The sequence below is a fragment of the Arvicanthis niloticus genome, chromosome 9 (genome assembly GCF_011762505.2).
Source record: "Arvicanthis niloticus isolate mArvNil1 chromosome 9, mArvNil1.pat.X, whole genome shotgun sequence".
NCBI lineage: Eukaryota > Metazoa > Chordata > Mammalia > Rodentia > Muridae > Arvicanthis > Arvicanthis niloticus.
The window spans coordinates 59,247,366-59,274,902 of NC_047666.1; the positions used below are offsets into that span (position 1 = coordinate 59,247,366).

At 48.5% G+C, this 27,537-nt stretch overlaps 1 protein-coding gene across 2 annotated transcripts; it reads left to right on the forward strand.

Moving 5' to 3' along the window:
- The first annotated feature begins 2,915 nt into the window (after positions 1 to 2,915).
- LOC117715083 (sodium- and chloride-dependent betaine transporter) lies at positions 2,916 to 25,545 on the forward strand. Of its 2 annotated transcripts, none has more exons than XM_034511747.2 (15): positions 2,916 to 2,991; positions 7,590 to 7,819; positions 12,239 to 12,373; positions 13,652 to 13,792; positions 14,338 to 14,425; positions 15,365 to 15,497; positions 17,017 to 17,151; positions 18,707 to 18,810; positions 19,106 to 19,230; positions 20,216 to 20,328; positions 20,787 to 20,924; positions 21,674 to 21,776; positions 23,300 to 23,400; positions 23,770 to 23,940; positions 24,999 to 25,545. In XM_034511747.2, exons 2-15 carry the CDS (start codon positions 7,606 to 7,608, stop codon positions 25,140 to 25,142), a joined length of 1,845 nt encoding a protein of 614 aa, XP_034367638.1. In that variant the 5' UTR covers positions 2,916 to 2,991; positions 7,590 to 7,605; the 3' UTR covers positions 25,143 to 25,545. The 2 variants fall into 2 exon arrangements, with proteins under 2 accessions (XP_034367638.1, XP_076796615.1); XM_076940500.1 differs by lacking the exon at positions 2,916 to 2,991 and adding an exon at positions 6,876 to 7,207.
- The last annotated feature ends 1,992 nt before the right edge of the window (positions 25,546 to 27,537 follow it).

A 27,537-nucleotide genomic window follows, 5' to 3' on the forward strand; every position in this document is an offset into this window, starting at 1 on the left:
ACCTCAATAGAGGCTTACAGTCTATTTTGGATCTCAACGCTCACATTTGATAACAGACAAACTAAACCTCTCATCCCCAGTTTTCTTCTCTAAACTATGCTAAAACTACTGCTAAAACTACAGCTTACCCCATAGCATCACCAGACTCCAGCAGAAACAGGCACCCAGGAAGCATTCTGGGTAAACACTTTCATTTACTGTGGCTGCATCCCAACAGTGGCTCTCCTCATAGCAAAAAAAAAAAAAAAAAAAAAAAAACAAAAACACAACACAAACAAACAAAAACCCACCCCAGGAGGTGTCCAGGACAGCATACCACCTCTTAGCCTCAGGAAGAAGGATGTATATCTACTGAGCTAAGTGAATTTGCTAGGAAGTGAGGGAGAAATAGCCCCAAAGTTGCCCAATGGCCCTGGGGCTGGGCCCCTTCATTCCCTGGTTCTGAGAGAGCAGCATATGCTGTCCTAGCAAAGAGATGAATATGATTGTTTCTCCTGCAGTGGTAGTCGTCTCCCTCTTTCCTTTCTTCTCTGTCTCTACCCATCCACCCACCTATCCAATACAGGCCACCGGGCTGCTCTGAGGCAGCACTATTTTAACTGCTAAAATGGCAGCAGAGACTCATGAGATGAGACTCCTGCTTGGTAACTGTTCATGATCCTAGAAAGGCGCGTAAGCTCTCAGAACTGAGAGGTACAGGTTCCAATCCCGGCTTCTTCAGTACTGCGAGTGGTCACAAGGTGAATTGTTTTGCTTCTATTCACCCCAGGATTCTTCTCAGGAGGAGTCTTCTCATATCTACACCCCAAGGCTCCTAAAGGTGACAAGACACAGTGTACTCAGCCTGAGGTAGGAGCTCAGAAAATAGGCTCCATGCCAGGTACCTATGAGTACGTATAGGGTCAGAAAATGATGGTTGCTAATGGCTCTTCCTCCAGGGAGATGGTATATTCATTTCCTCTCTTTGCGGTACTTAGCAGATGCTTGCAAAGACATAATCTCGGCTTCGTGAGTTTCCATTGGTCTGAATAACAGCCTCCTGGTGCTGGGAAATGTGGACTTTGGGATAAACTTGATTAAGGGGGACCATCGTTAAGAGAGGGAGACAAAGGTCTGAGGTGGTAGGGTAAAGAGAAGAAAGGATTAGGTAAAATCAGACTTTACCCACTGGGCAGAGGACTGCCAAAGCTGGCTATTTTGTTTTTCATAGACTCTGGCATCTCCTGTGTAAGAAGCACCAGAGTGGTGGCTCGAAACCTTCCTAACACTGTGACCCTTTAAAACAGTTCCTCATGTTGTGGTGACTCCTGACCATACAATTATCTCGTTGCTACTTCATAACTGTAACTTTGCTACTGTTATAAATCATAATGTAAGTATCATAATGTAAGTGTGACCCACAAGGACGTCACAACTCATAGGATGGGAACTGCTGTATTGGGGGTCATGATGGTGGGTCAACGTGCAAGCACGGAGCAGACCCAGCAGGCAGGGCAGGTTGCACCATGCCAGCTGAGCACGGGAGTTAGAAGTTAGAAGTGTAGGGCTCCTGGCAGGCAGGCCGTGACTTTTTTCTCCAAAGCTGGTCCCCAGCTCCACTTCCGGTTTCACCGAGGCAAAGAGGTTGAGAGCCAGACTCATTCTGGTTTTCCTTGATGGGCAACAGAGGCCGAAAGGGGGACCTGAGGGCTGGTGAGTGGGGTGCCAATGGAAAATTACAGACTGCCAGTCTCACTTAACTCCCTCCACTGCTAAGACGTTTTTTAGCAGATAAAGGGGAAGTCCACGCAAAGGAAAATTTCCCTTTCTCCCCACAACTTCCCCTGTTTCCATTCCACCCAACACTGAAGAAACATCTTGATCTTTCCAGAGGCCACAGGCATTTTTTTTTTTTTTTCATATCCATGCTCTGAAGGCTTGCCCAGAGAACCCTGTTTTGGAAAATCCTCCCACCATTGCTGAGGGCACACACATTTCCCACGGGTATGCACATTTGACAGCTGCCAGGTTGTTCCAGACAAGTCTTTGGTGTGTGGCTCCCTGCTGGAAAGAATCAGAGTGTCTAGATCTCAGAACCCCCACGAGAGTCTACAACAAATACTGACAACTGTCCTTAAGTACCTGTGATTTCCCAGCACAGCCATGTTGACTTTAACACCCCCACAGCAACCTTGAAAAGCACCCATTATCCACCTTTCCAAAGTGGGAAACTGAGGCTTAGAATCTTCCTTGGCTGAGAGCAGGGTGGGGGTGGGTGGGTGAGCTGAACCCTGGATTCTATTTGCATTTCCCTTCCTGGGATATGCAGGTCCTGGAGCTTTCTCTAGGAAAATCCCAAAGAGAAGGCAGTGACTGCGAAGGTCTAGAACTTTGCTGGGGAGACACAGAGGCCAGGTACTTGGTGGAAAACTCCAGTGTGTGATTCACCCTCCTCCCATGCCCTCGTCACTGAGGCTAGCGCCCCTCCCAAGGTCCTCAGTGTCCAGCCTGAGTTGGTGGCTCCCATCCCATTGCTCTGGTAAGAGGGGCTGTACCTTGCCTAAGAGGGAGCCAGTGTTTGGGGTGGAGGTGAGGATAAGGGTGAGAGGCCAGGAGCAGGAGGAGAGAGGTCTGGGAGGTAGGGCTGCCCGAGGCAGCTCTTCAGCAAGGTTCTGGGGGCTTGTTCTGGACAGTGCCCATTGGGAAGACACTAGTCAGGAGTGAGGGGGTCTGAGGGGACAGAGAGGCAGGGTCACGAGGCTCAGTGCCCTGAGGGTAGATGTTGTAATCTATGCTTATAGACTTCTCAGTCTCTCTTGTTGCATGTGGTATTTTGTCCCTTCACTTTCTACAGGCCCCCTTCCTGGTCTGGCCATCTGTCTCAGGACCACTGGGTGGGGCTGAGGCAGGGAGGAGCAGGAGCACTGAAGGTGAGAATTCCTCTTCCAGGTCTGGAGCCTCTAACTGCTTACTCATTCAGGAGCAGGAGCTTTAGCTGGGCTGAGAGACCAGGTGAGTGGGAAGCATGCACAGAGCGCTCAGTCTGGTTATCATACGGTCCGCTGTACCCCTGAGTCTGGAACGCTAAGGGCTCAGAGCAGAGGCAAGACCCTGCAGAACTGTGTGTCTGGGCAGGAAGCTGGGAACTGCGGTCCCCTGAGGCCACAGGGAGTCTGATGCCACCCTCACTAGCCACACAGTGAAATTGCTCAGGGACAAGCCCAAGTAGTAGGAGAGTCCACAGATGGGGAACTGGCCCCAGGAGGCGGGCCATCTGCCTGCCAGGGGAGGGCGGTCAGTTTTCAGAGGTAGGAAGGGTGAGTGGATGGATCTGGAACTAACGGTCACAGGTTGGAAGCGCCAGCCTCCTAGTCAGCCAGGGCCAGAGCAGAAAGTCCGAGCTCCTCTCGGGAAGGGGGACACCAGCTAGACTGGGTCTGGGTCTGAAGGGGGGAGGGGGTGCTGAAGAAGATGTGGGCCGCCACTGTGGAGTGCAGCTGCCTACCAAGTGTGAAGGGCTACGAGGAGCCAGGCTTTGGGGCCATGCACACAGGTATGTGTGTGCAAAGGGACGTGACGGAATGGCACCGGCATGTTCAGGGGTGGGTGCTGGTATGTGGGTATGGGCTGAACAGGGGCTGGGTCTCTCCTGTGCTGGGAGAGGGAGTGACGGTGCCTGGGTTGAACCCTAGCAGGATGTGGGGTGGGGAGGGTTTCTGGAGGTGCCTTCTAGAACCAGGGTGGGCTTCCATCTCATCTGCCCAGCTCCTGAGAAGAGTTAAGACTGTACTTTCTGGGCCTTTGGAGACAGAACCCAGGATTGGCTCAAGGGCACCCAAGTATGGTGAAGTCCCTCCCCTGTCCCTAGAGCAGCACAGCCTGGCAAAGCAGGTGGACAGCCTGTAGAGATCTGTGGCTGCGGAGGTAACGGAGCTTGGGAAGGGGAACAAGTTGTCCTTGCCGTCACAGAATCATTCCTAGCAAACAGACTAGAGGTGGAGGGGCATCCTGGGGGCGGAGGCTGTCTTTTTGAAATTTTTTTGTTGTTGTTGTTTGTGGGTTTTTTGTGAGACAGTCTCTGACTGTGGAGCTGGGCTGGCCTGGAACTTTACCATCCTGCCTCGATCCTGAGATCCTGAGTTCTCAGGCATATGCTATTCACTATACTGACCCTTGTGCTTTTAACAAGTAATAAAAAGAGAAAAGAGGGGGTCCTGTGCAGCTTGTTTTTACGGCTAACATCCTCCTGGACATTTCTTCCCTGAGTCTAACTTAACTGCCCAGTGCTGTGGTTTCAGCCTCCCGTCTCCTGCCTGCTCACCGTGGCTCTGAGCCATCTCTCCTTTTGCCTGCCTTTGATTTTATTCTGTGGTTCCAGTCTTCCTCTCGAAAATGTTTTAAAGAATTTTTATTTGTTTATTTTTATGCATATGGATGTTTTGCCTGTGTGTGTCTGTGTCCTACATGTCTGGCAACTGAGGGAGCCAGAAGAAGTGTCTCCTGGGACTAAAGTTACAGACAGTTATGAGTCATCATGTAGGTGCTAGAAGTGGAACCTGGGTCCTCTTCAAGAGCAGCCTGGGCTCTTAAGGGCTGATCCATCTTCCCAGGCCCAATCTTTTATTTATAGAAAATTATATTTATATTTATTTTTATTTTCATTATATAATAATATACTAATCTATTAATATCAATAATATTGTTGATAATATTAATTATATTATAATTATATAATTATAAATATATAAATATATAATATATAATATATATGTAATATATATTATATATAAATATATAATATAATATAATATAAAAATATAATATATATAATTAATATATTAGCATATATATGCTAATATATATGAGCACTGTATTTACATAATTTTTTCTTTCTCTCCTTCCTCCCACTCTTTCCAACCCCCAATACTGTTCAAATACATCTTATTTAATTATTGTTCATATATGTATGTATATATGTATACATGTATAAGTATGTATATATATACAAATACTGATAAAGTGTTTTGGGGAAAATATATTAGCATATTAATATATTTATATAAATATAATTTGTATTAATATATTTATATAAATATAATTTGTATAAATATATTTATTTATAGAAAATTATAGAATGGCCCATGGCCATTCACTATCTCAGGTCCTGTTCTTCCTTCTCTTTCTTAATAAATCTTAATCTCAGGCCCAGACTAGGTTCTGGGTTTGCTCCTCTGACCTCCCCCTTCTCCCATCTTTCCCATCATGCATTTCTCATCTATTCCTTTCCCCGCCGGGTCTTCCCCTCTTACCCTGTTCATCTTTCGATGGCTGCCAGTCATGGGGAGAGTAGAAGGTTTGTCTTCTGCCAGTTCCCTTGGGCTTCCTTGTGAGTGGAGCTTACTGATCTCAGCTATCCCATGGCTTAGCAAGCAGAGGCAAGCTGTATGGCCTTTTCCACATCTCTTCACTTTTACCATTCCCTTCTGCCAATACCCCAGTCCATTATCTCTAAGATTTAAAGCTTAGCGAGAAGGTGTTATTTGCCTGAGTCACAAAGCAAGAGCCTTCCTACTAGTGTGAATTGGTTCAGCCTTTCAAGACGCACTGAGCTGAGCATGTGCTGTGTGTCAGGGGTTGCTCCCCATCCCTGGGCCTCACTTCCTCATCTATAACGTAGGTCTAATAGTACTAGGTACTTCAGAGACTTTTAAGATGGGATTTGATAGCAGACATCAAGAACTGTGTGTCTGTAGTCCCATGGTGACTCAAAAGTTGGACCTTTCATAGTTGTAATTAGCAAGTCTGTGTGAACTTGACTTTCTGTCTGGTGCTTTTTCAACAGTGTTTTCAACTCATTTATTAGGTCTTTATTTGTTTGTCATTTATCATTTGGACATGATTCAGGGCTCACTCTGCAGGGTGCCAACAATTTCAGTCTGGGTTTAGGCCTCAGTGACTGCTCCCCTGGCACTGAGCACCCATGGGCTCTGGTTCTGCAGTCCGGAGGCCTTTCTCCCTGCCTCATCTTTCTCCCTTGTGTCTGAGAGGCTGGAGCCTGGAGTTTGCCCCAGCTACTCTCCTTATGCTTTTCCTGTACAGAGCTGGCAGTAAGAAGCTGAAAATATCCCAATACCAAAACCTCACCTTGCCATGCCTTTTCATTCCTGGGATAGCCTGCACCCTCCAAATCACCTTCAAAAATTTTCCACAACTGTAGCTGGTTTCTGCCCACGCCTTTCTAACGGACTTGGGCTTGGGCTGTTGCCTGGGTTAAAAGGACCAACAAATAAACATAGAGTCTTCCTTCATAAAAAGACTCCCTTGTGTACTGGAGGAGTATGGAGTACATGGTAGGCCTGGTAATTTGATTCCCTGAGTGTCCCTGAAGGTGAGGGCCAATGGACAGAGCTTCCCTGATAGTCCAAGCACCTCCTTCTCAGCATTTCCCTGGGAGGAAGGCCCATAGTAGCCTCACGATAATCAGCTGTATGGAGGCAGGGAGGAGAAAGCAAGCATGGGTTCCAGATGCAGTTGGCCTCCTGGCAAGTGACAGACAAAAGGAACAGAAAGAATAGCCAGGCTATTCTTGTAAGAGACGGGCACTCAGCATCTTGAGGTCATCTTGAAATGACCACCATCCAAGTGACCCCTCCTGGGCCCAGGATCTCCTACGTTTCTCAGGACAGACAGACATAGAAACGGCCTCCCTTGAAGGCCTACAGCTGGACCTGATGCCAATTTTGTCCTAGGCTGGCCTTACTTAAAGGCCCCACCTTCTCCTTCCCTCCCAATCAGAGCCCACATTGAGCCAGCTCCCATGTTTACCAGGCCTCCATCGATCCCGATTGCTCAGGAAAGGTCCGTGAGCCACCTCGGCCACACCTGCCCTTTAACCCAGCACCTCTGACAGCCCATGAGCCCTTCTGGTCTGGAGGCCAGAGGCCGGGTTGCTGTTATTCTCGGTGTACTGAAGATCTGGACAGAAGGGCCAGCTGGAGTTGTGGCCGGCCATAAAGATCAAAGGGGATCTATAATGGGCTTTTAATCACAGCTCTACCCCTGGGTGGTGTTGAGCAAGTCTCTGACCCCTGAAAACCTGCTCTGTCTGTTGCTTTATCTGCTGAAGACTTGGCAAGCTAAGATCTGATTCCTGTTGGCTCAGCCTCATAACTCTGAGAGCTAGAGTGTCACTTTAGGTAGAAATGACATCAAGAGCTTGGGAAGAAAGGTAATATGCTAACAGGACTGGGAGGGAAAATCAGGGAGAAGGGAGAAGGGTATGCAGGGTGTGTGTACGTGTGTGTGTATGAGTGCGTGTGTATGTGAGTATGTGTGTGTGAATGAGTGTGTGTATGTAAATATGTGTGTGTGAATGAGTGTATGTGAGTGTGTATGTGTGTGAATGAGTGTGTGTGTATGTGTATGTGTGCATGAGTGTGTATGTGTGTGTAAATAAGTGTGTGTGTATGTGTGAGAGTGTGTGTTTCTCTCTCTCTCTCTCTCTCTCTCTCTCTCTCTCTCTCTCTCTCTCTGTGTGTGTGTGTATGTGTAACAGTCCTTTTCTTCCCTCATTAGGTTTCTGCCTCTCACAGTCTTGCCTTACCTTACAGGGCCTCCCTCTCCAGTATGGATGGAAAGGTTGCAGTCCATGAAGATGGGTATCCTGTGGTCTCTTGGGTCCCTGAGGAGGGAGAGATGATGGACCAGAAAGGCAAGGGCCGGGTGAAGGATCGAGGCCAATGGACCAACAAGATGGAGTTTGTGCTGTCAGTGGCTGGGGAGATCATTGGGCTAGGCAATGTCTGGAGGTTTCCCTATCTCTGCTACAAAAATGGAGGCGGTGAGTTCATGTTCAGGTGATGTGGTGGGAAGTACAGCATCCTGCCAGCTGCACTCCTCCTCCCCTGAAAGTGTGGTCAAAAAAGGGGGCACAGCCATGAATCTGGAAGGCTCCTGTTGGGTCCCGCCTCCATCTCTAGCCTCCAGTGTCCCTCCTTCTGAACTGGGGGTGATATAATATCCAGGACTAGGTGAGATTTAAGTGAGACAGTGAGCAGAAGCACAAGGTCTAGGTTTTTTTTTTTTTTTTTTAGCTTCTGCGTCATTCCCCATAGATGATAATGGCTAAAGGGGTTCATTCATTGATCCATTCATTCAGCTGTCGTGACTGCAGGCCTCTCACGAGCCAAGGCTCTGTTCTACATGCAAGTCAGAGATTGCTCTGTGTGCTGCATCCTGATGAAGGCTGCAGATCACAGGCAAGAAACACACGTGGCATGTCATGGTGATGACTTGAGTGACAGAGAGGAAAGGGAGAGGGTTTCCAGGGCAACATCTAAGCAGACATGAAGAGTGTGGAAGAGGGGTCCCTTGTGTGACTGTTGGGATTCATTCTTGGGTCTGAAAGGTGGTGGTTCTTGCACAAGTGGCTTATTTTTATTGTAAATATCAGGACCTGTTCCAGGAAGAGGAAACACCCTTAGAGATAGATAATCAGTGTTTAGAAAAGCCTTCTAAACCCTATTTATATTTAACTTGATAAATATCTAGCAGGTGTGTCCATCCCTTTGACATGGGTTTAGCGTTGATGGAGACAAGCTCTTATGGGTCAAAAATATTTTTTTAAAACGTTGCATCTGTATTATAAGTAACACAGCCTTTACAGATCACTCCATGGACAGGAGAGTCTAACATCTTAATGTGAGCTGGGAGTTGTGACTGGGTCCTGTATCTGGGACTGCCATTTTTTATGTGGGAGGCTTGAATGCTGTGGGTTTTGACATCATACTGATTCTGAAAGTGTTCTCCCAAGGCTACCAGGGTTGACTATGACTGCGCAGGTGGGCTTTTGCCTCAACCTTTTTCTCTCCTCTTTAACATGAGGGAGTAAATGAGGTCTGGGTTCTCACCTTGGAGTCACTGTTTTTTGGGGGATTCTAGAAAAATAATAAGAAGGACCAGCAGTCAGTTCTTTCCTTATTCCAGATAAACTGGGAACAGATTTAGATGAGAACATGATGTCAAAGATGAACCCAAATGTCACTGTTTTGCTTTAGGCTAGAATCGTTCTAACTCCCTGTGATAACAGGACTCACCTCCCCCTGACCACAGGCCCTACTTGATGGAAGTTCATTCTTTATTAAGATATGTAGAGAGATTCATTGATTATTGGTTAATAAACACAGCCCTGCACAGAGAATAGCTTTTCCAAGGAGCAGAAAAATAATAAAGCCATAATATGAGGTCATCTCTGGGTGTGAAAGAGTGGGGTCTTTTAATTTAAGCATCCTTCAGAAATGCCTCATCCCAGACAGAGCCTCCTGTAAGTCGTACCACTGACTCTGAGATTCAGGGGAGAGCTGGTGGCCAGGCCACTGGCTAAAGTAGACTGGAGCAGAGGAAGAGAGAATCTAAAATAACCTCAAGCTGAATCTCCAGTGGCTAAGGTCTCCATGGACATTGTCAGGCTGCTTATGTACACAGCTGGATACACACCACAAGGCTGTGGCCAGGCAGTGTTCCCAGGCTAGGATTAGATCAACCCATGTGAGGAGAGGACATTTGTAGTGCTGATGTTCTGGGAGCTTAGTTGAGAGCTGTGTGCCAAGGATTTCCTCTACCATACTCAGAACCAGCCTCCATCCAGCCCCAGAGAGCCCGAGGAAAGCCTATCTCTGGGTCTCCAGGGCTCTGCCTCTTCTGTGGGGTGAAAACCCACATTCAGGGCATAGGAAAGATACTCCTGCAGCTGGTGGGAAAGGCCTGTGAGCCATGTGCCCCCATGGACTTCCTGAGAAGGGCCCTCCTTCAAAGTGTGGAATCGGTACTCAAGGGGCGTTAGTTAGTCTTTATTTATTTAAAGTTTTTCTTTTCAATTTATTTTATTTTACATGAGTGACTACTTTGCCCACATGTATGTATGTATATGCACCACCAATGTGCCCAGGACACATGGAGGTCAGAAGAGGGTGTCCCTGGAAATGAACTCATGGATAGTCGTGATCTGCCATGTGGGTGCTGAGAACTGAACCCAGGTCCTCTGTGAGAGCAATGGGTCTTTTAACAGCTGAACCATCTCTCTCCAGCTCTATTAGTTAGCCTTTAAAAGGGAATTATGGTGTATGCTAAGGCGTGAGTGAATGTGAAGATATATCAATGAAACAAGTATAACAGGATAAGTGTTAGGGTTCCATTCATGTATTACATGTGAGGTGCCCAGAGTAGGCAATCCATAGAGAAGGAAAGCAGAATGTCATGCGCAGGGGCAGAAGAAGCAGAACTCATGTTGAATGCACATGGAGTTGCAGTTTACGATGATGCTCTGGAGACAGATGCACAGCCCTGGGAACACTTTCCTGCTATGGGAGCGTCCGCTTATGAAAAATGTATATATTCACATTGTACATATTTTAACATGCACATATACACCAAGAAGAGAGGAATTCCTCAGCAATTATGCCGAACGAAATTTGTATGGAGGAGCAAAATTGGAAGCATATGTTAGGATGCAGGCGTTTTTTTCACTGTAACAAAAAACTAAACACAAATCTAAAAGTCCAGTGTTAAAACACTAACAATAGACTGTCCCCCACACTAGAACATTCTACAGGTGCTGGAGTGGTGTCATGTACTTATTGTCACAAAGAGGTTTGTGATATGAATTTAAAAATGGTTGTTGAGTAACATACTGTAATTTTTGAGAAGAAGAAATGCGTGCTTACAAGAAATCTAGAGAGAGGGCCTGTAGTACCAATACTTGGCTCAACCAAGGACGAAGCATCATAAGGTCAGGACCAGATGGATGACACAGTGAGATCTTATCTAACAAAACAGAGCCAGGCGAATTCTGAAAGAAGCAATTGAGGTGCAGTTCCATGGCTGAGCACATGCCCACTGTGCACGTGAGACACTGGGTTATCATCCTAGTGTCAACCCACGAAAGATGGTGTTTCAGTCAGGGTTTGTATTCCTGCACAAAACATCATGACCAAGAAGCAAGCTGGGGAAGGAAAGTGTTTATTCAGCTTACACTTCCACATTACTGTTCATCACTAAAGGAAGCCAGGACAGGAACTTGGAGACAGGAGCTGATGTAGAGGCCATGGAGGGATGCTGTTTACTGGATTGCTCCCCCTGGCTTGCTCAGCTTTCTTTCTTATAGAACCCAGGACTTTTAGCCCAGGGATGGTACCACCCACCATGGGCTGGGCCATCCCCGCCTTGATCATTAATTGAGAAAATGCCTTACAGCTGGATCTTAAGGAGGCCTTTCCTCAAGGGAAGCTCCTTTCTCTGTGATAACTCCAGCTTGTGTCAAGTTGACACACAAAACCAGCCAGTACAGATGGGGATAGATGGAGGCAGGCAGGCAGGGAAACTTCTGGAAGTATATCCAGTACTCCGTGCTTTCTTTCCCTTCATGCTCCCTGGTTTTCCTCCTTAGTGGGAGCGATGACTTCAGAGGCACTATGGTGTAACCATACGTAATGGTCAGGAGTGAAGCCTCAGGGTCAGGATACCTGGTATGGTGTTTGTTTCCTCATCTATACCTTCATTCTTGTGTTTTCAACCTGGCCTCAGTTTCTTTATCTGTAAAGGGGGATGAGAATAGTATCTCCCCAGTGGGAGATTGACTTGTGAGGGTTCAACTCTGGTGAAGCTTAGAAGAGTGTCCTGCACAGAAAGAACCAATGAAGTGCTAAGTTGCAAGAGAAATAAGAATCTTCTCCCTGGGGGGGACCTCTGGGTCGAGATGGTACCCTAGCAGAAGTGCAGGTTCCTGTAGGGTCTGCTGCAGAGCAGGCAGACCAAACAGCCCCAGGGCTTGGGGAAAATCCTCTGAAAATGATTGGTGAGAAAAGAATGCTTCCAAGCTGGCTTGGTCTGTTTATGTCTAAAATGTATCCATCTTGATAGTCTAATAAGCATATCAAATTATGCAGAACACATGTTTTTGTTTCAAGACTAATACATTAGTTGATTTGTAAAGCGAAATAAATGGCTCATTTATTCGAGCTTCCAATCTCAAGAGTCATTTCCTTTTCTCCAAAGACTTCTCCTGACTTTTTGTGTGTGTGTGTGTGGGGCCCATGTCAGGATCTTCTGCTGGGCACCCCTGACAGCATGCACAAGGCAGAGGGATGACGCACTGTAGGTCTTGGGCATGGTGAGAAAGGAGGCTGAGGGTAGAGTTGCTGAAGGGGGTTCAAAGTCTGGAAGCAGCAGGTGGCTCAGACTCCGCCTTTCTTTTTCCTCTCAGGAGCTTTCTTCATCCCCTACTTCATCTTCTTCTTCAGCTGTGGCATCCCGGTGTTCTTCCTGGAGGTGGCACTGGGCCAGTATAGCAGCCAGGGGAGTGTAACTGCTTGGAGGAAGATCTGTCCCCTTCTCCAAGGTGAGTGTCATCCCCTGACCCCCCACCCCGTCCTTGCACCTACCGTCCTGCCCAGCTCCACGCATTGTCAGTGCTTTTCTGTTCTAGGCTCACTGTCCACGCAAACTCACTTGCCAAGCTCTCCTGTCCTGTGCTATGTGAAATCGGCCTCTTGAGGCTAAAATTTAGATGCCCAGGGAGAAGGACGTGTCAAGAGAAACAGTATAGAATTACGGGTACCGAATTAGATGTGACTGTTGGAAGATGCAGCCAGGGACCTGAACTTTAACCTTCATCTGACTCAAGGAAAGTAATGTCTCTGATACTATGTTGTGACCCAAACAGTCTTCAAAAGACTTCACAGGCACAAGAATGCTGCTGATGGCTATAGCCAGCATCTGAGAGCCCGGCTGTGTCTGTGTTCATGTGTGCACTTTGTGTGCATCTGTTACCCAGGCTTCCGTCACTCCCTTGATGGGGCCATTCATTGAGAGTTAAAACCAGGGCCCTGTAAGCTCTTTTCTTCTTGCCTCTATTAGAGACAGCTTACTCTTCTCTGTAGATCTGTGGTGGGGACATAAGCAGCTAGGGTATCTTTTACCAGCTTTCCTTAGTGGCTCAGCCAGTTCTGGGCCTTCAACAGAGGGCTCAAGAGCTTCCTTGGCTTTGAGACATCCCTTATACCTCAGATGCAGAGAGGGTTCATCCCTCATGCTCATCCCTGAAGGACCACCAGGGGTCAGGCTGCCTGAGTTGTTTGTCCAAAAAGGGACCAAACTGAGTGTACCTGATGAGAACTGGGTACCCTGGCTACCTGACCAAAGACTGGGGAAAGGCAAGGGTGGTTGCAAACTATACCTCTTGTAGTATCCGGGAGACTTCTAATGAGGCTACAGCCCAGCAGAGCACTACAGCTAAGGTCACTGTGAGAATTTCCACATGTTTCTACTGAGGAGATCAGGTTCTAGCTTCAGCCTCAGCGGCTTTGGATGCTCTTGCCAAGCTTGCCCTGCCTCTTCTCGCTTTGCCACTTCTCATTTTACCAGTGATGTATGATGGTGACAGGAAAATAGAGAGAGTGCAGGCAAGAGAGCTAGAGCTTGAGATGAGGATGGCGACAGACACAGAGGGGGTGGGGAGAAGGAGATGCTAGCACTGCAGTGGGAGCATATGTAAGATAATGAACTTATCCCACTTTCCCCGAGAAGATGATATGAACGTTGGTGTATGGGCATATGTGACAGGCAGACCCTCCCTGAAATTCTTCTTTGCTTGTGCCAATCTTTCTCTTCCCCATAGGGATTGGCATGGCTTCTGTTGTCATCGAGTCTTATTTAAACATCTATTACATCATCATCCTCGCCTGGGCCCTCTTCTACCTGTTCAGCTCCTTCACCTCGCAGCTTCCGTGGACAACCTGCACCAACTCGTGGAACACAGGTATCTGTGTGTCAGCTCAGCCACTGGGCCTGGCTCAGGAGGTTGGTCAGTGGTGGCTGGTGACAGAGTGCATCATGGACCTTGCCTTAGAGCTGACCTGTGTGGACTGTGCTCTCAGTTCTCCTGGCTGGCCCTTTTGTGTGCAGAGTCCTTCTTGAGAACAGTACAGGGGAAGTTCAGTGTAGCATCAAGGTTCTTTGTCTGTAGGATGAAAAACCAGTGTGGCACAATGGGCAGGCCAAAGGCAGGCTATTGATGAGAGCTGCCCACACGGACTGTGCCTGTCTGTGGTCCATGCTGCTCTGGAGGACTTCAGTGTTATCATTCATAGGAGTGGTCAGACTCACCAGGAACAAGTGCAGGGGACACAAGCTATACAGGGAGGAGGAGTTGGTCCCACTGATATCCTAGCTCCTGAGGAATCTCTTGGGCCTAGAAATGGTGGGAAGGTCTGGTTGATAGGTCAGAGGGTAAGTGCAAAGGCATTTTTCCTCATCTGGTTCCTAACTGATCGTTCCCAACATTCCCAACCCTGTCCCCTACAGAGCATTGTGTGGACTTTCTGAACCGCTCATCGGCCAGAGCAGTGAGCTACTCTGAGAACGTCACCTCACCCGTCATGGAATTCTGGGAGTAGGTCCTGGGCCTGGTTGCCATATGCCAGAGGCACTAAGAACAGGGAGCCTGGATGTCTGGATTGTGCAGACATGAATGTTGGTGGTGCATGCTTAAGACTGAATGCTTTCTATTAGCACCTCTGCCCATTGGACAGTTATCACTTAGCGATAAGGGCACCTTCACATCCAGCCTTGGTTGCCGACCTACCTATATCTTCATACTTACCCCAAGCCTTCACTTGTCTGCTTGCATTCTTCCATCTGCATCCATTCATTCTCATGGCTCTCCTCCTATGACATCTCCATACTCCAGCTGTACCCACACATCCCGGACCTCTATCCACAGAGTTATAGAAAACACCTTTATTTTCTTCTGGCATCTGGCTGTGTGCAGCTCTTCTAAACCGCGTTCACTGGTATCCAGTTGGTAGCTTGACGCTGACTAGGATTTGCACCACACAGATGTGCTCACCATTCGCTCTCCTCCAGGATGGTGCACACCTCCACCCCCACAGGCCATGTCCACTACCTGCTTTTCCTTGTGGTCTACCTGTGTCTTCACACCGATTCACGCTGCACACATTCACACTCTTCTATCTACCCATGCCCTCTCCCCTGCCCACTTTGGGTGATCTGAGCTCTCCCCTAGGCAAACACATCTCCACCCTCATCTTTAGATGTTAGCGCACTTCTGTTCCCTACCTCTGGTTCTGTTGTTGTCTCTGACCTCCCTCAGTATGCATGTGTCTATTCTCCCCCCAAACTCCTGTGGGATTACAGCGGTTTGGTCTTCTAACAGCCAGGGAAGATTAGACCACAGGTGGGAGCATGGTGTGACCATGGAGAGGTTGGGGAGGGAAAGGATGGGACAGCTCCGAATCAGGAGACTTGGTGATAGAAGCAGATTGTCCCCTTTGGGCTTTCAGCTGGTTACTTATTTTTCCCAATCCCTTAGGAGACGGGTGTTGGGTATTACTTCGGGAATCCATGACCTGGGGTCCCTGCGTTGGGAGCTGGCCTTGTGCCTCCTGCTTGCCTGGATCATCTGCTACTTCTGCATCTGGAAGGGTGTCAAGTCTACAGGCAAGGTAAGGGATCCTGGCTCCTCGTGTATACTTACAGTCACAGAGTCCCCAGGGACACTTGAAAGAGGGCCCCCAGGAGAGCAGAAAGAGCAGTCCAGGAGAGATACATTTATGTAAGAGTAGAAGGGTTGCAGGAACATGGGGATTTGGGTCAAAACAAGGGGAGACCTCCAGCCTCCAACAGATTTCAAAAGACCTGTTTATCTAAGTAATACAAAATAAACTAGAAGAGTCTCACTTTGGGAGCTTACTGGTTTCCAAGCCATTAGCAACATGGGGACAGGGTTGTTTCCTACTCTTCTTTGCATGTGTGCATCTGTGTATCTGTCTCCATTATGTATGACAGGGTTACATATTCTTATGACATGCCTGTTGTATTTAAATGAGACATGAAGAAGAGTTTCCATAGAAATTAGCAAACAGAACTGTCTTTGGTGGTGGTGGTGGGGGGGTAAGTTCCAATCAGTGAAAGGGTTTAAGCCAAGAATGGGCAGCAGTGGGCTTGCTCTGTCGTGAGATTTTAGACCTAGGCTTCATTTCCAGTCGGGAGGACCAGAAATGATGTCTCCCACTTTTCAAAGATGAGATTGGCAGGTACTGAGTGTTCTGATTGAGCACTGTAAGGGAGGACAGGTTGATCTCAGCGTGGGGTTTCAGGGAGTGTAGTCACGGTGGAGAATGTGGATCATGACTGTGGTGGCAGGAACTTGACGCTGCTGGTCATTACATGATGGTGACTAGGAGGCAGAGAGTTTGGGTGGAAAGCAGAGCTGGGTTGTAACAATCTCCATCCTTGTCCAAAAGTCCCACAACTTCCCCACATAGCACCACTAGCTAGGAACTAAGTGTTCAGCACAGGAGCCTGCCAGGGACATTTTCACATCTAAATGGTGATACTCCTTCTTCCTTGGGTTGTGGTTCAAAGAGGCAACAACAGTGAAAGTAAGAATAACAATGGTGGTGGTGGTGGTACCCAGACAGACACAATCTGATCAGGGTAGTATAGGATCCCTTTTCAGTCTCCAGGGTGTTCATGGACCACTGCTGCTGCCCCAGTCATAATCTGGAAAAGTGCAATCTGGATCGCCCTACTTATGGCCAGCAAACCTGGCCACCTTCCTCCTGGAGAGGGACCCACCCTCAGGGGCTTTGGGGAGGGCACCCAGGGTGGTGGATGGAAGGGACCAGGTTCTGGACTTAAAGTCCTCTTTGAAATGTTGTGGGCTGGGAGCTTCTTCTTCTGTCTTCCCCACTGGCACTCTCCCCTCCTGTTGTCCCTGCTGATGTGTATCACACTTTGCTGGGGAGTAAGAGCCACTGGAATGTGTGAAGGGAGGTGTGGAAAGTTTCATAGGCTCGCCATCAGCTGACTGTATGAAGCTGGGGGTCTGAGCTCCCCATGGATGGATGTGGTGTGATCTGCTCTGCCTGGGGTCAGGCAGAGGCAGGACAGGACAACCACTGATTCCCCTCTGCCTCTGTGTACCAATGCCAGGAGTGGTTTTGCCTGCTTGCCTTCCAGGTTGTTTACTTCACGGCCACTTTCCCCTACCTGATGTTGATTATTCTCCTGATCCGGGGTGTTACCCTTCCGGGAGCCTACCAGGGCATCGTCTTCTACCTGAAGCCAGACTTGCTCCGCCTCAAGGACCCCCAGGTGGGCACCACAAGGGGATTATTAGTGGATATGTGTCTCCCCCAGACTGTACTGGACTTTCAAAGTCTTCTATTGCTTTTCTTTTGGTTTAAGAGAAATAGATGTTAGCTGGGGAAAAACTAGCCATCATAGAAGAAATGTTTGACACATGAATGGAGGTACCTTGAAATCCCACCACCGCCATTAGCCATTAGTGTATCAGTCTGCTTCCTCTCACCACCCCCCAGGTTGTGTGCATATATTAACACAACTGAGGAAATTTTATTTAGAGAAATAGATCCTTTTGACGTAAATTATATTATACACTTTTCCATGCTATTAAATGCATCTTTAAATGTCATCTCAGTGTCGGTATAATATTCCCGCCAAACCTAATTTATTCAACAAAAATACCCCAAGGGCCTCTTAATAGCTAGGCACTACCTGGTGCTGGGTCACAGTGGAGAAAACAAACCATCTCTCTGCCCTGCTGAAACCTGAGCTCCAACCTCAGACATTGAGGTGATGTCTACTTTTAAATATACATAGTCTATCAGTATCTGGGGGTGATTGTCATGACACCATACCCACTACTCTTTGGTCTCTCCTTAGAAATGGTGCAGTCTTTGTGTCTGACACAAGCTTGACCTAGCACACACACTAAATCATCTCTAGATTGCTTATAATGCCACAATTTCAACTTTTTTTTTTTTTTTTTTAACAAATAGTTGTTCTATTGTGTCCATACAGGGAACAGTGCTAAGAAAAAAGTCGGTCCTTGTTAGGACAGGTACAATATATTTTTTTTCTGAATATTACTCAACTGAGGTTTGCTTACCCCCCCCTCCCATTCCAACCCCCATCCCCAGTGTGTCTCTCATCTGCCTGGGACTTAAGGCAGACTGCCCGGCCTGAGGTCTGTGCTGGGCTTTACAAGTGCCTATCAGCATGCCTGGCTTTTTAACCTGCTTATAGGACTAAGCTTAGCTCCTCAGGCCACTGCTAATACCCCAGTACCTCAGCCCCAGTTAGAATGTATTGTACTCTTTGGTAACTTTGTAGACTCAATAGTAGCACTTTATACTTTGTTTTATTGTTCACTACAGGTGGGGCTGGGCACGTCCTCAGGAATGTATTATCCATTTGCATTTCTTCCTCTAAGGCTTGCCTAAACACTTTTTTTTTTCTTCCATCAAGAAGCCTTGGTGGGTTTCTTTATATTTTTAGGAGGTAGCCTGTGTACCAGGTCACAGTTCATAAGGTGCCATGTAGACACACTGGCTGAATGAATGCCAGGGACTCTTCACTTTACCTGGGTCTGTAGATGCCACCTGGGAATGAAATAGCCCACAGGCACTTGATACTTCCTGAGTAGCCACAGAGCCAAGTCGGAAATGGGTCCTGCCTATGGGAAGGTGGCTTCGGAGAAAGGGGACAAGTTACCGGGCAGTAGGATGCAGGCATGATGTTGTGCAGGACATTAAGAAGCGGGCTGTGCTGTAGGCAGGCGCTACATTCTGCTAGGCACAGCTTGAGGCCCTGGTTGCCTCTACTGACTTTCTTGGGCCTCATGTAGGTGTGGATGGATGCGGGCACCCAGATCTTCTTCTCCTTTGCCATCTGCCAGGGGTGCCTGACAGCCCTGGGCAGCTACAACAAGTACCACAACAACTGCTACAGGTGAGAGGGTGCGAGGGCAACCCTGCCTCCATGGGAGCCAAGCAGGGCTTGTGTGGGCACCTTTCTGGGACAAAGCTTCTTTCCCTGCTTGCCTGGTCTCCTCTTGCCTTGACATCTGGTGTTTTGTTTCGCCTGTGCTATCTCACGCTCCCTGCTTTCTCCTTTTTCTTCTGCGTCTTTCCATTTCTCTCCCCTTTCTTTCTCCTTTACCATCTGTCTTTTGATCGCTCCCTTTTGGGTTGCCTTTTCTCCTTTCTCCTTTCTTCCCCATCTCTGACCTCACTTATCCCCACAGGGACTCCATTGCTCTCTGTTTCCTGAACAGTGCTACCAGCTTCGTGGCTGGGTTTGTTGTCTTCTCCATCCTGGGCTTCATGTCTCAGGAGCAGGGAATACCCATATCTGAAGTGGCTGAGTCAGGTAAGGGACACTCACCATGTGCTGCTTGGGACTCCAGGAGAGGAGGGTCAGAGAACAGACCCCTCCTGAAGAGAGGGAAGAGTCCCCATACCAGAGCTAGGGACCTTTTTAGCTTGGGGTTGGGGAGGGGTTGTGTGACATAAGCAAAGCTTTTAGAATTGTGAGAGAGAAGAGGGGAAAAGAGAAGAGAAGTAAGCAGAAGAAAGGAGGAAAGGTGTGTGCAAGTGTCCCAAGGAAGAGCATAGAGTTGAACTTGCTTTAAATGGCTCCACCCACATGCCTACACACAGAGATTCACAGATGCACTAGATGCACATATAGGCACACATAGGTGCTTGCAAACACATATTCATGTGGACACTCAAAAATGCCCAACACCCACACAGATGTTCACAGATGCACAGAGATACGCATATTAGACCATGGAAGTCCAAGCTCAAATGTTCACTGGCACACACATATGCTCACAGAAGCACATGGATATATTTAGTCATTTACAAAGAATCCTATGTAAAAATTCACACACACACACACATGCACGCGCACACACACACTCATAAATGAACATAGCAGCACATACAAAGCACAGAAATCCACATTCACAGGTGCTCACAGACACACACAGATCCTCATATAAGCTCAGGGCATATGTAGATGCTGACATGCTCAGAATCTCATAGACCCTACAGATGTTCACAGATACAGACACTTGTGGGCAGATGCTCACAGCTGCACACAAACATTCATAGAAGATTCACATGCTTATGAACAATAACAGACACACATAGATGCACACACATAGAATCTCACAGACACGATGCTCACAGCACATAGACCCTCACAAACCCGCATGGTACTCACAAGCATGTCAAGATGTACACAGATGTCCCCACACTCTCCTGAGTGCTCCTGGTGCTCAGGAGAAGGTTCTTCTTCAGGTAGTGAGTGGTCTGGAGCCAACTCAGCTGTATTGTGTGCCTGGCAGGTCCTGGGCTGGCCTTCATTGCCTTCCCCAAAGCCGTGACAATGATGCCTTTGTCCCAGCTGTGGTCCTGTCTCTTCTTCATCATGCTCCTATTTCTAGGACTGGACAGCCAGGTATGGCACCCTTGTCTGGGGTCCCTCTTGCAGCTTCTGTTCTTCTTGGTGGCACTTTTCCTCACGCACCTTCTCCCTGACTATGGATCAAAGACCTCACTATGGTTCAAGTCTTTTGCCTGATGCTCTGATGGGTGGTCCCAGGTGTCCTCCAGAGCTTCTTCTGTGAAAGGCTACCACTATGTTCCACAAATACTCACCCCCAGCCTCATGATCCAGCACCATTCTTCCTAGCCCAGGGGTACAAAACCTCCCCTCTTCCAACCTTCCGTCTGGGATTTCTTGATATGAAGTTGTAGATGAGAGCAGGGCTGGCTTAAGCAAAGACTGCCTCTGCTTCCCAACATCAACATAGGTTAATAGGGTGATGCATAGTAGGGTTATGTAGGGCCAGTGCAGGGCAAGCCCTGTGTCCTGGCTGCACAGCTGACCCTCTCTGCCACTTTCTTGACCCACAGTTCGTCTGCATGGAGTGCCTGGTGACTGCTTCCATGGACATGTTTCCTCAGCAGCTCCGAAAGAGTGGCCGGCGGGAGCTGCTGATTCTTGCTGTTGCCATTGTGTGCTACTTGATGGGGCTCCTTCTGGTCACCGAGGTGAGAGGGTAGCATTGGGCTGCTGACCCTTAGAATCATTCTTTTCTTCTGCCCAAGGGCTTATATCCTCTGTTTCCCTCTCATGGTGAGATTGAAGGTCCCACTCACTGAGATCTAAATGTTGGTAATGAAAGCCCCCCCACCCCCCGCCCACACACACACAATTGACCTAAGCACAAAGGGAACTGAATGGGGTTAGTGTCTGGAGCTATTTTGGCTTTTGTGAAATTCGTGAATCTACCTGGAACATCGCTGGGCATGTTCGTTTCTGTGTCCGTCTCCCTTTCCTCAGGCCACTTGGCTCCTAGGCAGTTTTCTCTCGGTGGCAGCTCCTGGTACCTTTCCCCATTTAGTGAACCAGGCTTTCTCTTGAGTTTGACAGGTGTTCAGGTTAAGACCTTTCCTTAGGCTTACAGTATTGGAGAGGACGGCCACAATCCAAAAGGAATGGAGCGAGGGATACCATTTCCACCAAGAGGGGACACTGGGCAATAATACACCACCATAGGCCCAGCACCTCTCAGGTGTTAGGGATTATTATCCCCGAGGATGATGGTAGTTCCTGATGGCAGAACCAAGCTGAGCAGACTCCTGGTAACTGTAAAACCTCTCTTCTGATCAGGGCTGGGCTGGGATGGGCAGGGCAGGGCTGGGCTGGGCAGGGCAGGGCAGGGCAGGGCAGAGAAATTCACCTTGCTATGGGAACAGGTGCTAGTCCTGCCCAAGCTCAGCTCCCTCTTCCTCCACAGGGTGGGATGTACATCTTCCAGCTCTTTGACTACTATGCCTCCAGCGGCATATGCCTACTCTTCCTCTCCTTGTTTGAGGTGATCTGCATCGGCTGGGTGTACGGTGAGTGGGGCAAGTGACTATGGAACAAGATGCCTCAGGGCTGATGAGGGCAGGCTCTGACCAGGATGGGTGTCTAGGTCAGGATGGCCTGATTCCTTTTTCTAAGACTGTCAGACATACCTGGAAGCTCAGTGTCTCTCTTAGACTTAAGTCAAGGACAAAACAGGCTTCCTCCATCAGTAGAATTTTAGTCAGAGGGGACCTTTAGGGATGTTTGGACTGACATCTCCCATCCTTAGATTCCTTCATTGCCTTTCCAGCAGCCAAGCCACTTGTGCCAGCTTTGTTGAACATTAAACATTCTACAGACAGTCCTCATGCTTTCAAAACAGTTTTTTCCCCCATTATATGTGGCTTTCTTACAGGGAGGTGAATTCTGTTGTGTCTGGACTTTCAGGGATGGCCTAGGCCCCTCAACACTGAGATCATTAAGTTGCCTCAATGTTTAAGCCATTGTCATGCTTAGCAACAGCTGGGGTTCCAGGCACTGCACTGTGCAGGTCACATGCCACTTCAAGACCTACATATTAGCCTCATGTAGTGGAAAGGCAAGTTCACAACAGACACTCTTTGGCCTAAGCTTGTACAACTACTAAACGGAGGTGCCATCTCCTATCCAGGCTCCTCAGCAACAGGTTGGGGACACCATGCTAGTGTCACAAGGCCCAGAGCAGAGAGAATAAGTAGATGCCCCATATTAGGGTCTCAGAGGAAGCCTGACCAGGGAGGTTCTTACTTCCCAACCCTGGTATTCCTATGGTGTCCTTTCCTGACCTTGGAGCTGGCTCCTCTTCCCATGCTAAACATTAGATATCTGCCTGACTCTCCTGCAATTCTTGTTCTCAAAGGCTCGAATAAACTCAGTCAAGGGGGCGGATATTCCTCCTGGCAATATTGGTCTTGGAGCTTGGACCTTTAGAAGTCAAAGCTGTGGCCCTTGGAGGGCTGGCATTCAAGTGACAGTGGTCATTAGGAAGGCGGTGAGCCTGGGTTAGAGGAATCCCCCAGTCGTGGCCACCAGTGAATGGTTCTTCACATCCGAGGAGACCAGTTCTCCCTGAAAGAGGGCCAGTATGAAAGTTGACATAGGCAAAGCTAGACAGTGCCTTCACTAAGCGCAACCCAACCTGGCAGTGCCCAGTGTGAGGGATTCACAGCCCTGGAATCAGGAGCACCGCTGTCTCTATTCCTGATACTTTTCTGGCTCTTTTCCCCTCCGCATTACGGGTCAGTAAAGCTTTACTGGGACTGGCTCATTAGGCCTGTATACTCCTGTGTGCATAGGACAGACACTATTCACCCTTAGACAGGGCAGCAGAGGTTGTTTCAGCAGCCTGTGGGTAGTAGCTTTTGCCACTGCTGCTGCTGCTCCTCTGTGGCTGGGAGGCCAGGCTGCATTTCTTCATCCACTCTGTTATTCTCTGTATCATAGCTGGGGCTGGGGGAGGAGTGGGAGTCTTTCCCAATGACAAGAAGCCTTCACCTCTGGTTCTCACCTTTTTTCTCTCACTCTGCTGGCTCAGGGGCGGACCGTTTCTATGACAACGTAGAAGACATGATTGGCTATCGGCCATGGCCCTTGGTGAAGATCTCCTGGCTCTTCCTGACTCCTGGTCTTTGCCTGGTATATCCCTACCCACTGCCATGTCTCCCTCTAGTCTGCAGAAGACTTGGTATCTGAGGGCTCTTTCCAGCCTAAGCAGAAGGGCTGGTCCCTCACTCTCCCTTTTCTCTTAATCTTCTCCATCTGAATTCTGCTTCAGCCCCCTCTCACAGCCCTACATATCCCTGACAGGCCTCTTCCTGTCTGTTTTGAGCTCCTTAAACCCATGCTCGCTACCTGCCTCAGTCCCTGTGATCGATGGCTCAACAGAATCGTCCTATCTCAGATGCCCCTTGATGTGGTTGGGTGCTTCTCTGTCCTTGGCTGTTGGTATAGCCAGGGGAGGGACTCAGTGGCTCCTGTCTCACCCTGCCCCTCTCTCCCTTTTAGGCTACCTTCTTCTTCTCCTTGAGCAAGTACACACCTCTCAAATACAACAATGTCTACACGTACCCTTCTTGGGGATACTCCATTGGATGGCTCTTGGCTTTTTCCTCCATGGCCTGTGTCCCACTTTTTATCATCATCACCCTCCTGAAGACCCAGGGCTCCTTCAAGAAGGTAGGTGGCCATGAAGGTGGAGGGGACTCAGTGAAGAAGGCCCTTGAGGGAGTCTTAGGCCAGGATCACATCAGCTCTTCATGTAGGAAAACCCTGGGGTTGTATGGAGATCTTTAAGGCCTTTGAAGACCAGGCCTCTGGAATCTTAGGTTCATAGAATTTGACATCAGGCTGACCTCGAAGGCAAACTTCGGTTAAGGGAAAACAAGGACCAAACAGGGGCCAGATGCAGGAGGGTTAAATTCTGGAGTGGGAAAACTGACAACTGCACCCTGGCCCCTGACTTCTTGTGCCCAGCTGGGACACAACAGATGACTCCTATGTAGTTTGAGGTATGCCTTCCTGAAAGAAGCCATTGCCAATGGCCCATAAAGACCTTAATTTTGTCTGTCAAGTTCAGATTGTCCTATACTAAGGGAGAGCGGATCTTCAGTAGTTCAAGCAAATGGGCTTCTTGAATTCTTAGGTACCAGGAAGGTCAGAGATTGAGAGCATTTGGTTTGGCTGCAGAAAGGCCACTGGGGTCCAGTCTCTTCCTGTGTCCTTGTACCTATATCCTGAGCATGCCATGTCCTCATTGTTATGCAGTCATAGTGAGGTTGTCAATATTTCCAGTGCCCATCACCATAGCTACATTCAAGGCCAAAAGGGGCAGGGCTGGCATAACCAAAAAATAGCATCATGAAGTAGTAGCCTCTTCCCACTACAGGTAGCTGGGAAAATACTTAAAGGGGCATATAGCATTGGTAATTAGAATGGTAGTAAGGAGAATCATAACACTTATTTATCCCTTGCCCTGTGCCAAGAACTGTCTCAGTAGGTGTCTCATTATCTCCATTTTACAGATGAGGAGAGTGAGGGACAGAGGGATGGAATCACTTAGGTTGTTCTAGTCAGAACCGGAGCTCAATTCATACTTTTAATTGCCTCTCATTGTCTGTTCTTATCTCTCCAACCTGGAGTATAGCCATGAGTGCCTGACTTTGTTTCTAGGGACATACACAGCATCTTCCTGTTCACCCCAGTGCTTACTCACTCCCTGCCTCTCTTGCCCTTAGCGCCTTCAAAGACTCATCACGCCGGATCCCAGTCTGCCCCAGCCAGGGCGGCATCCACCTCAGGATGGCTCCTCATCTCAAAACTGTTCACCCTCTCCAGCCAAGCAAGAACTCATTGCCTGGGAGAAGGAGACTCATTTGTAGGAAGTGCCAGAGGCCAGGTGACTCCAGAGCCAGGAACCTGGTCAAGGCTAGCTCCACCCAGGGATAACCTCTGCTCCACCCTGCTGAGACCTCTCAGGTCTCCGGATACCCCTGCCAGTCTTCTGGGAACCACTCTTCTGTTCAGCTGAAACAGCTTGTCACCTCTCAGTCCTTTCCAAGTGTGCTCCAGGAAGCCGTGTTTGCCAAGTATTTTGAACTCAAAATCCTGACTTTTTGGATTAAAAAAACCTAAGAACCTGACAGGCAAAGTGATATTTTCAAGGTCACACAGCACGTCAGAGCCCTAGAGCTTCCTCTGACTTGCTGATCTTTGCTGAGGCTTGTGAGCCTCCAGTCTCACCCCTGCAGCAGCTAACAAGTCTGTGTGGATCACCTGCTACTACATGCGTGTCTCTTCCTTGTCTCACTCTACTCCAGCTGTTTTGTGGGTGGGACGTCACCTCATGCAGGAGCTTGGGACTGGGGACATACCTTGTTAAATTCCCTTCTAGCCTCTACCTATCAGACTTCTCTCAGCTTTCCATGTTCTTTTCCTGGGTGGTAGGTCTATAGGCAGGAGATGTCATTGTCTTCTTCTTCTTCTTCTTCTTCTTCTTCTTCTTCTTCTTCTTCTTCTTCTTCTTCTTCTTCTTCTTCTTCTCCTTCTTCTTCTCCTTCTCCTTCTCCTTCTCCTTCTCCTTCTCCTTCTCCTTCTCCTTCTCCTTCTCCTTCTCCTTCTCCTACTCCTCCTCCTCCTCCTCCTCCTCCTCCTCCTCCTCCTCCTCCTCCTCCTTCTCCTCCTACTCTTCCTCCTCTTCCTTTTCCTTCTCTTCTTCTTCCTCTTCCTCTCCTTCCCCTCTCCTCCCCTGCCTCACCTTCTCCTTCTTTTCTTCCTTCTCTTCTTCCTCCTCTTCCTCCTCCTTCCTCTCTCCCTCTCTGCCTCCCTCTCTCTCTGTCTCCCCCCCTTCCCTCTTTTTTGTCTGGTCCCTTCCATTGGGACCATTCCTTCCCACTTGCTAAATGATACAACACAGCCTCTGGCTTCTGAGGGTTCCAGAAAAGCAGGCTGCAGGTGAGTTCATGGTGGGCCTTCAGAAGGCAAGGGAGAGAGGGAATGGGGTCCTGAAGACAGTGTCCTGGGCACAGAACCCTACTCCCAAGAAAGAATGCATAGATAAACAGAGTCAATGCCCAGTGGTTAGGGCGATAATCCATAGCCTGACCTGCGTGGGTTCAGATAACCTCTGAGCATTCCCGCCTTCTCCTCTTGAGAAGGTGCATCTGTGGACTCCAAGTGCTTCAGTTGGCCTGGCTCCTGGCAGCCCTTGCTATCTCCTTCTAGACTGTTATGTGCACTTTGCTAATCCTCATTGGATTAGCTAGTGAGGAAAATAAGAGATTCAAGAGAAGAATTCTTAGAAACCTTACCATTGCAGCTCGGTGCTCTAAGAGTCCAGGCTTCTGCTTTGAGGCCGATATGGAGCTCTTTTCTGCCCCCTTGTGGCAGAAGAAAGTAGAACTCCCTTTAAAAAATATTTATTTATTTATTTATTTATTTATTTATTTATTTATTTATTGCTGGTAAAGCCTAGAGAGCACCCTTAGAAATCAGGTTTGGTGCCTCATTGGCACTTTTAACTATTGCCTGGACCATGGAAGGTAAAGTCTCTGTGGACGCTGGCTCATTTGTCCTCTTCCGGTCTATGTCCTCTCCCTCCTTGGGTGCCTCTAGGGCTCCCTGACTCACTTGCTGTCTGCCTCATTCTGAGGGACCGACAGTCTTTGCCTCTGCCACTCCCTCTGTGCTCCACATCCAGCTCCCTGGTGACCGGATCCACATTGCTTCTTTGTTGATTTAGCGGCTCACTGAAGTAATGAGGGCCGATTGGATCTGACAGGGATGAAAAGCTTGTTAACCACCCATGGAGAGAGGTCAGGAAGGACACATGGAATGGGAAACAAATATAATCGGCAAAGCAGGTCTGGCAGGTCATGTCAGGCTGAGATGGGATGATGCCCCAGGGCCAGCATTCTGGTTCCACATCCTGTGATAAGTGGGTTGGGTTTCCCGTCTGGTCTAAGGAGCCTGTCTGTAGGTCACATAGGTAAGCATAGAATTGCCACAGACAGATGCCAAAGCCCGAGCAGGGTCTATCTGCAAGAGAGGAGGTCAGTCCCATTGCTGTGACACGGGTCTGCCAGAAATGAGGCAGACACATTCTGAGGCTTGCTCTGTCCACTTCAATCCCAATAGCATGGGGGTAGAAGCTCCATTAGCACCCAAGGCCTGGCTCTGAGGCCAGACCCCATAACCACTCCTTGTGACTGGGGCAGACCTGTCCATCCTGGCAGAATGTTCATCATCATCATGGGAGTAAACAAAGGGGCCTCATGC

Bases quoted from the DNA above. Each gene is read 5' to 3' on its own strand.
- LOC117715083 (XM_076940500.1), top strand. From the start codon at position 7,182: ATGACATCAAGAGCTTGGGAAGAAAG. The intron at 7,820-12,238 runs GTGAGTTCATGT...TTTTCCTCTCAG, and splicing joins CTGCTACAAAAATGGAGGCG to GAGCTTTCTTCATCCCCTAC. The intron at 23,401-23,769 runs GTATATCCCTAC...TCTCCCTTTTAG, and splicing joins TGACTCCTGGTCTTTGCCTG to GCTACCTTCTTCTTCTCCTT.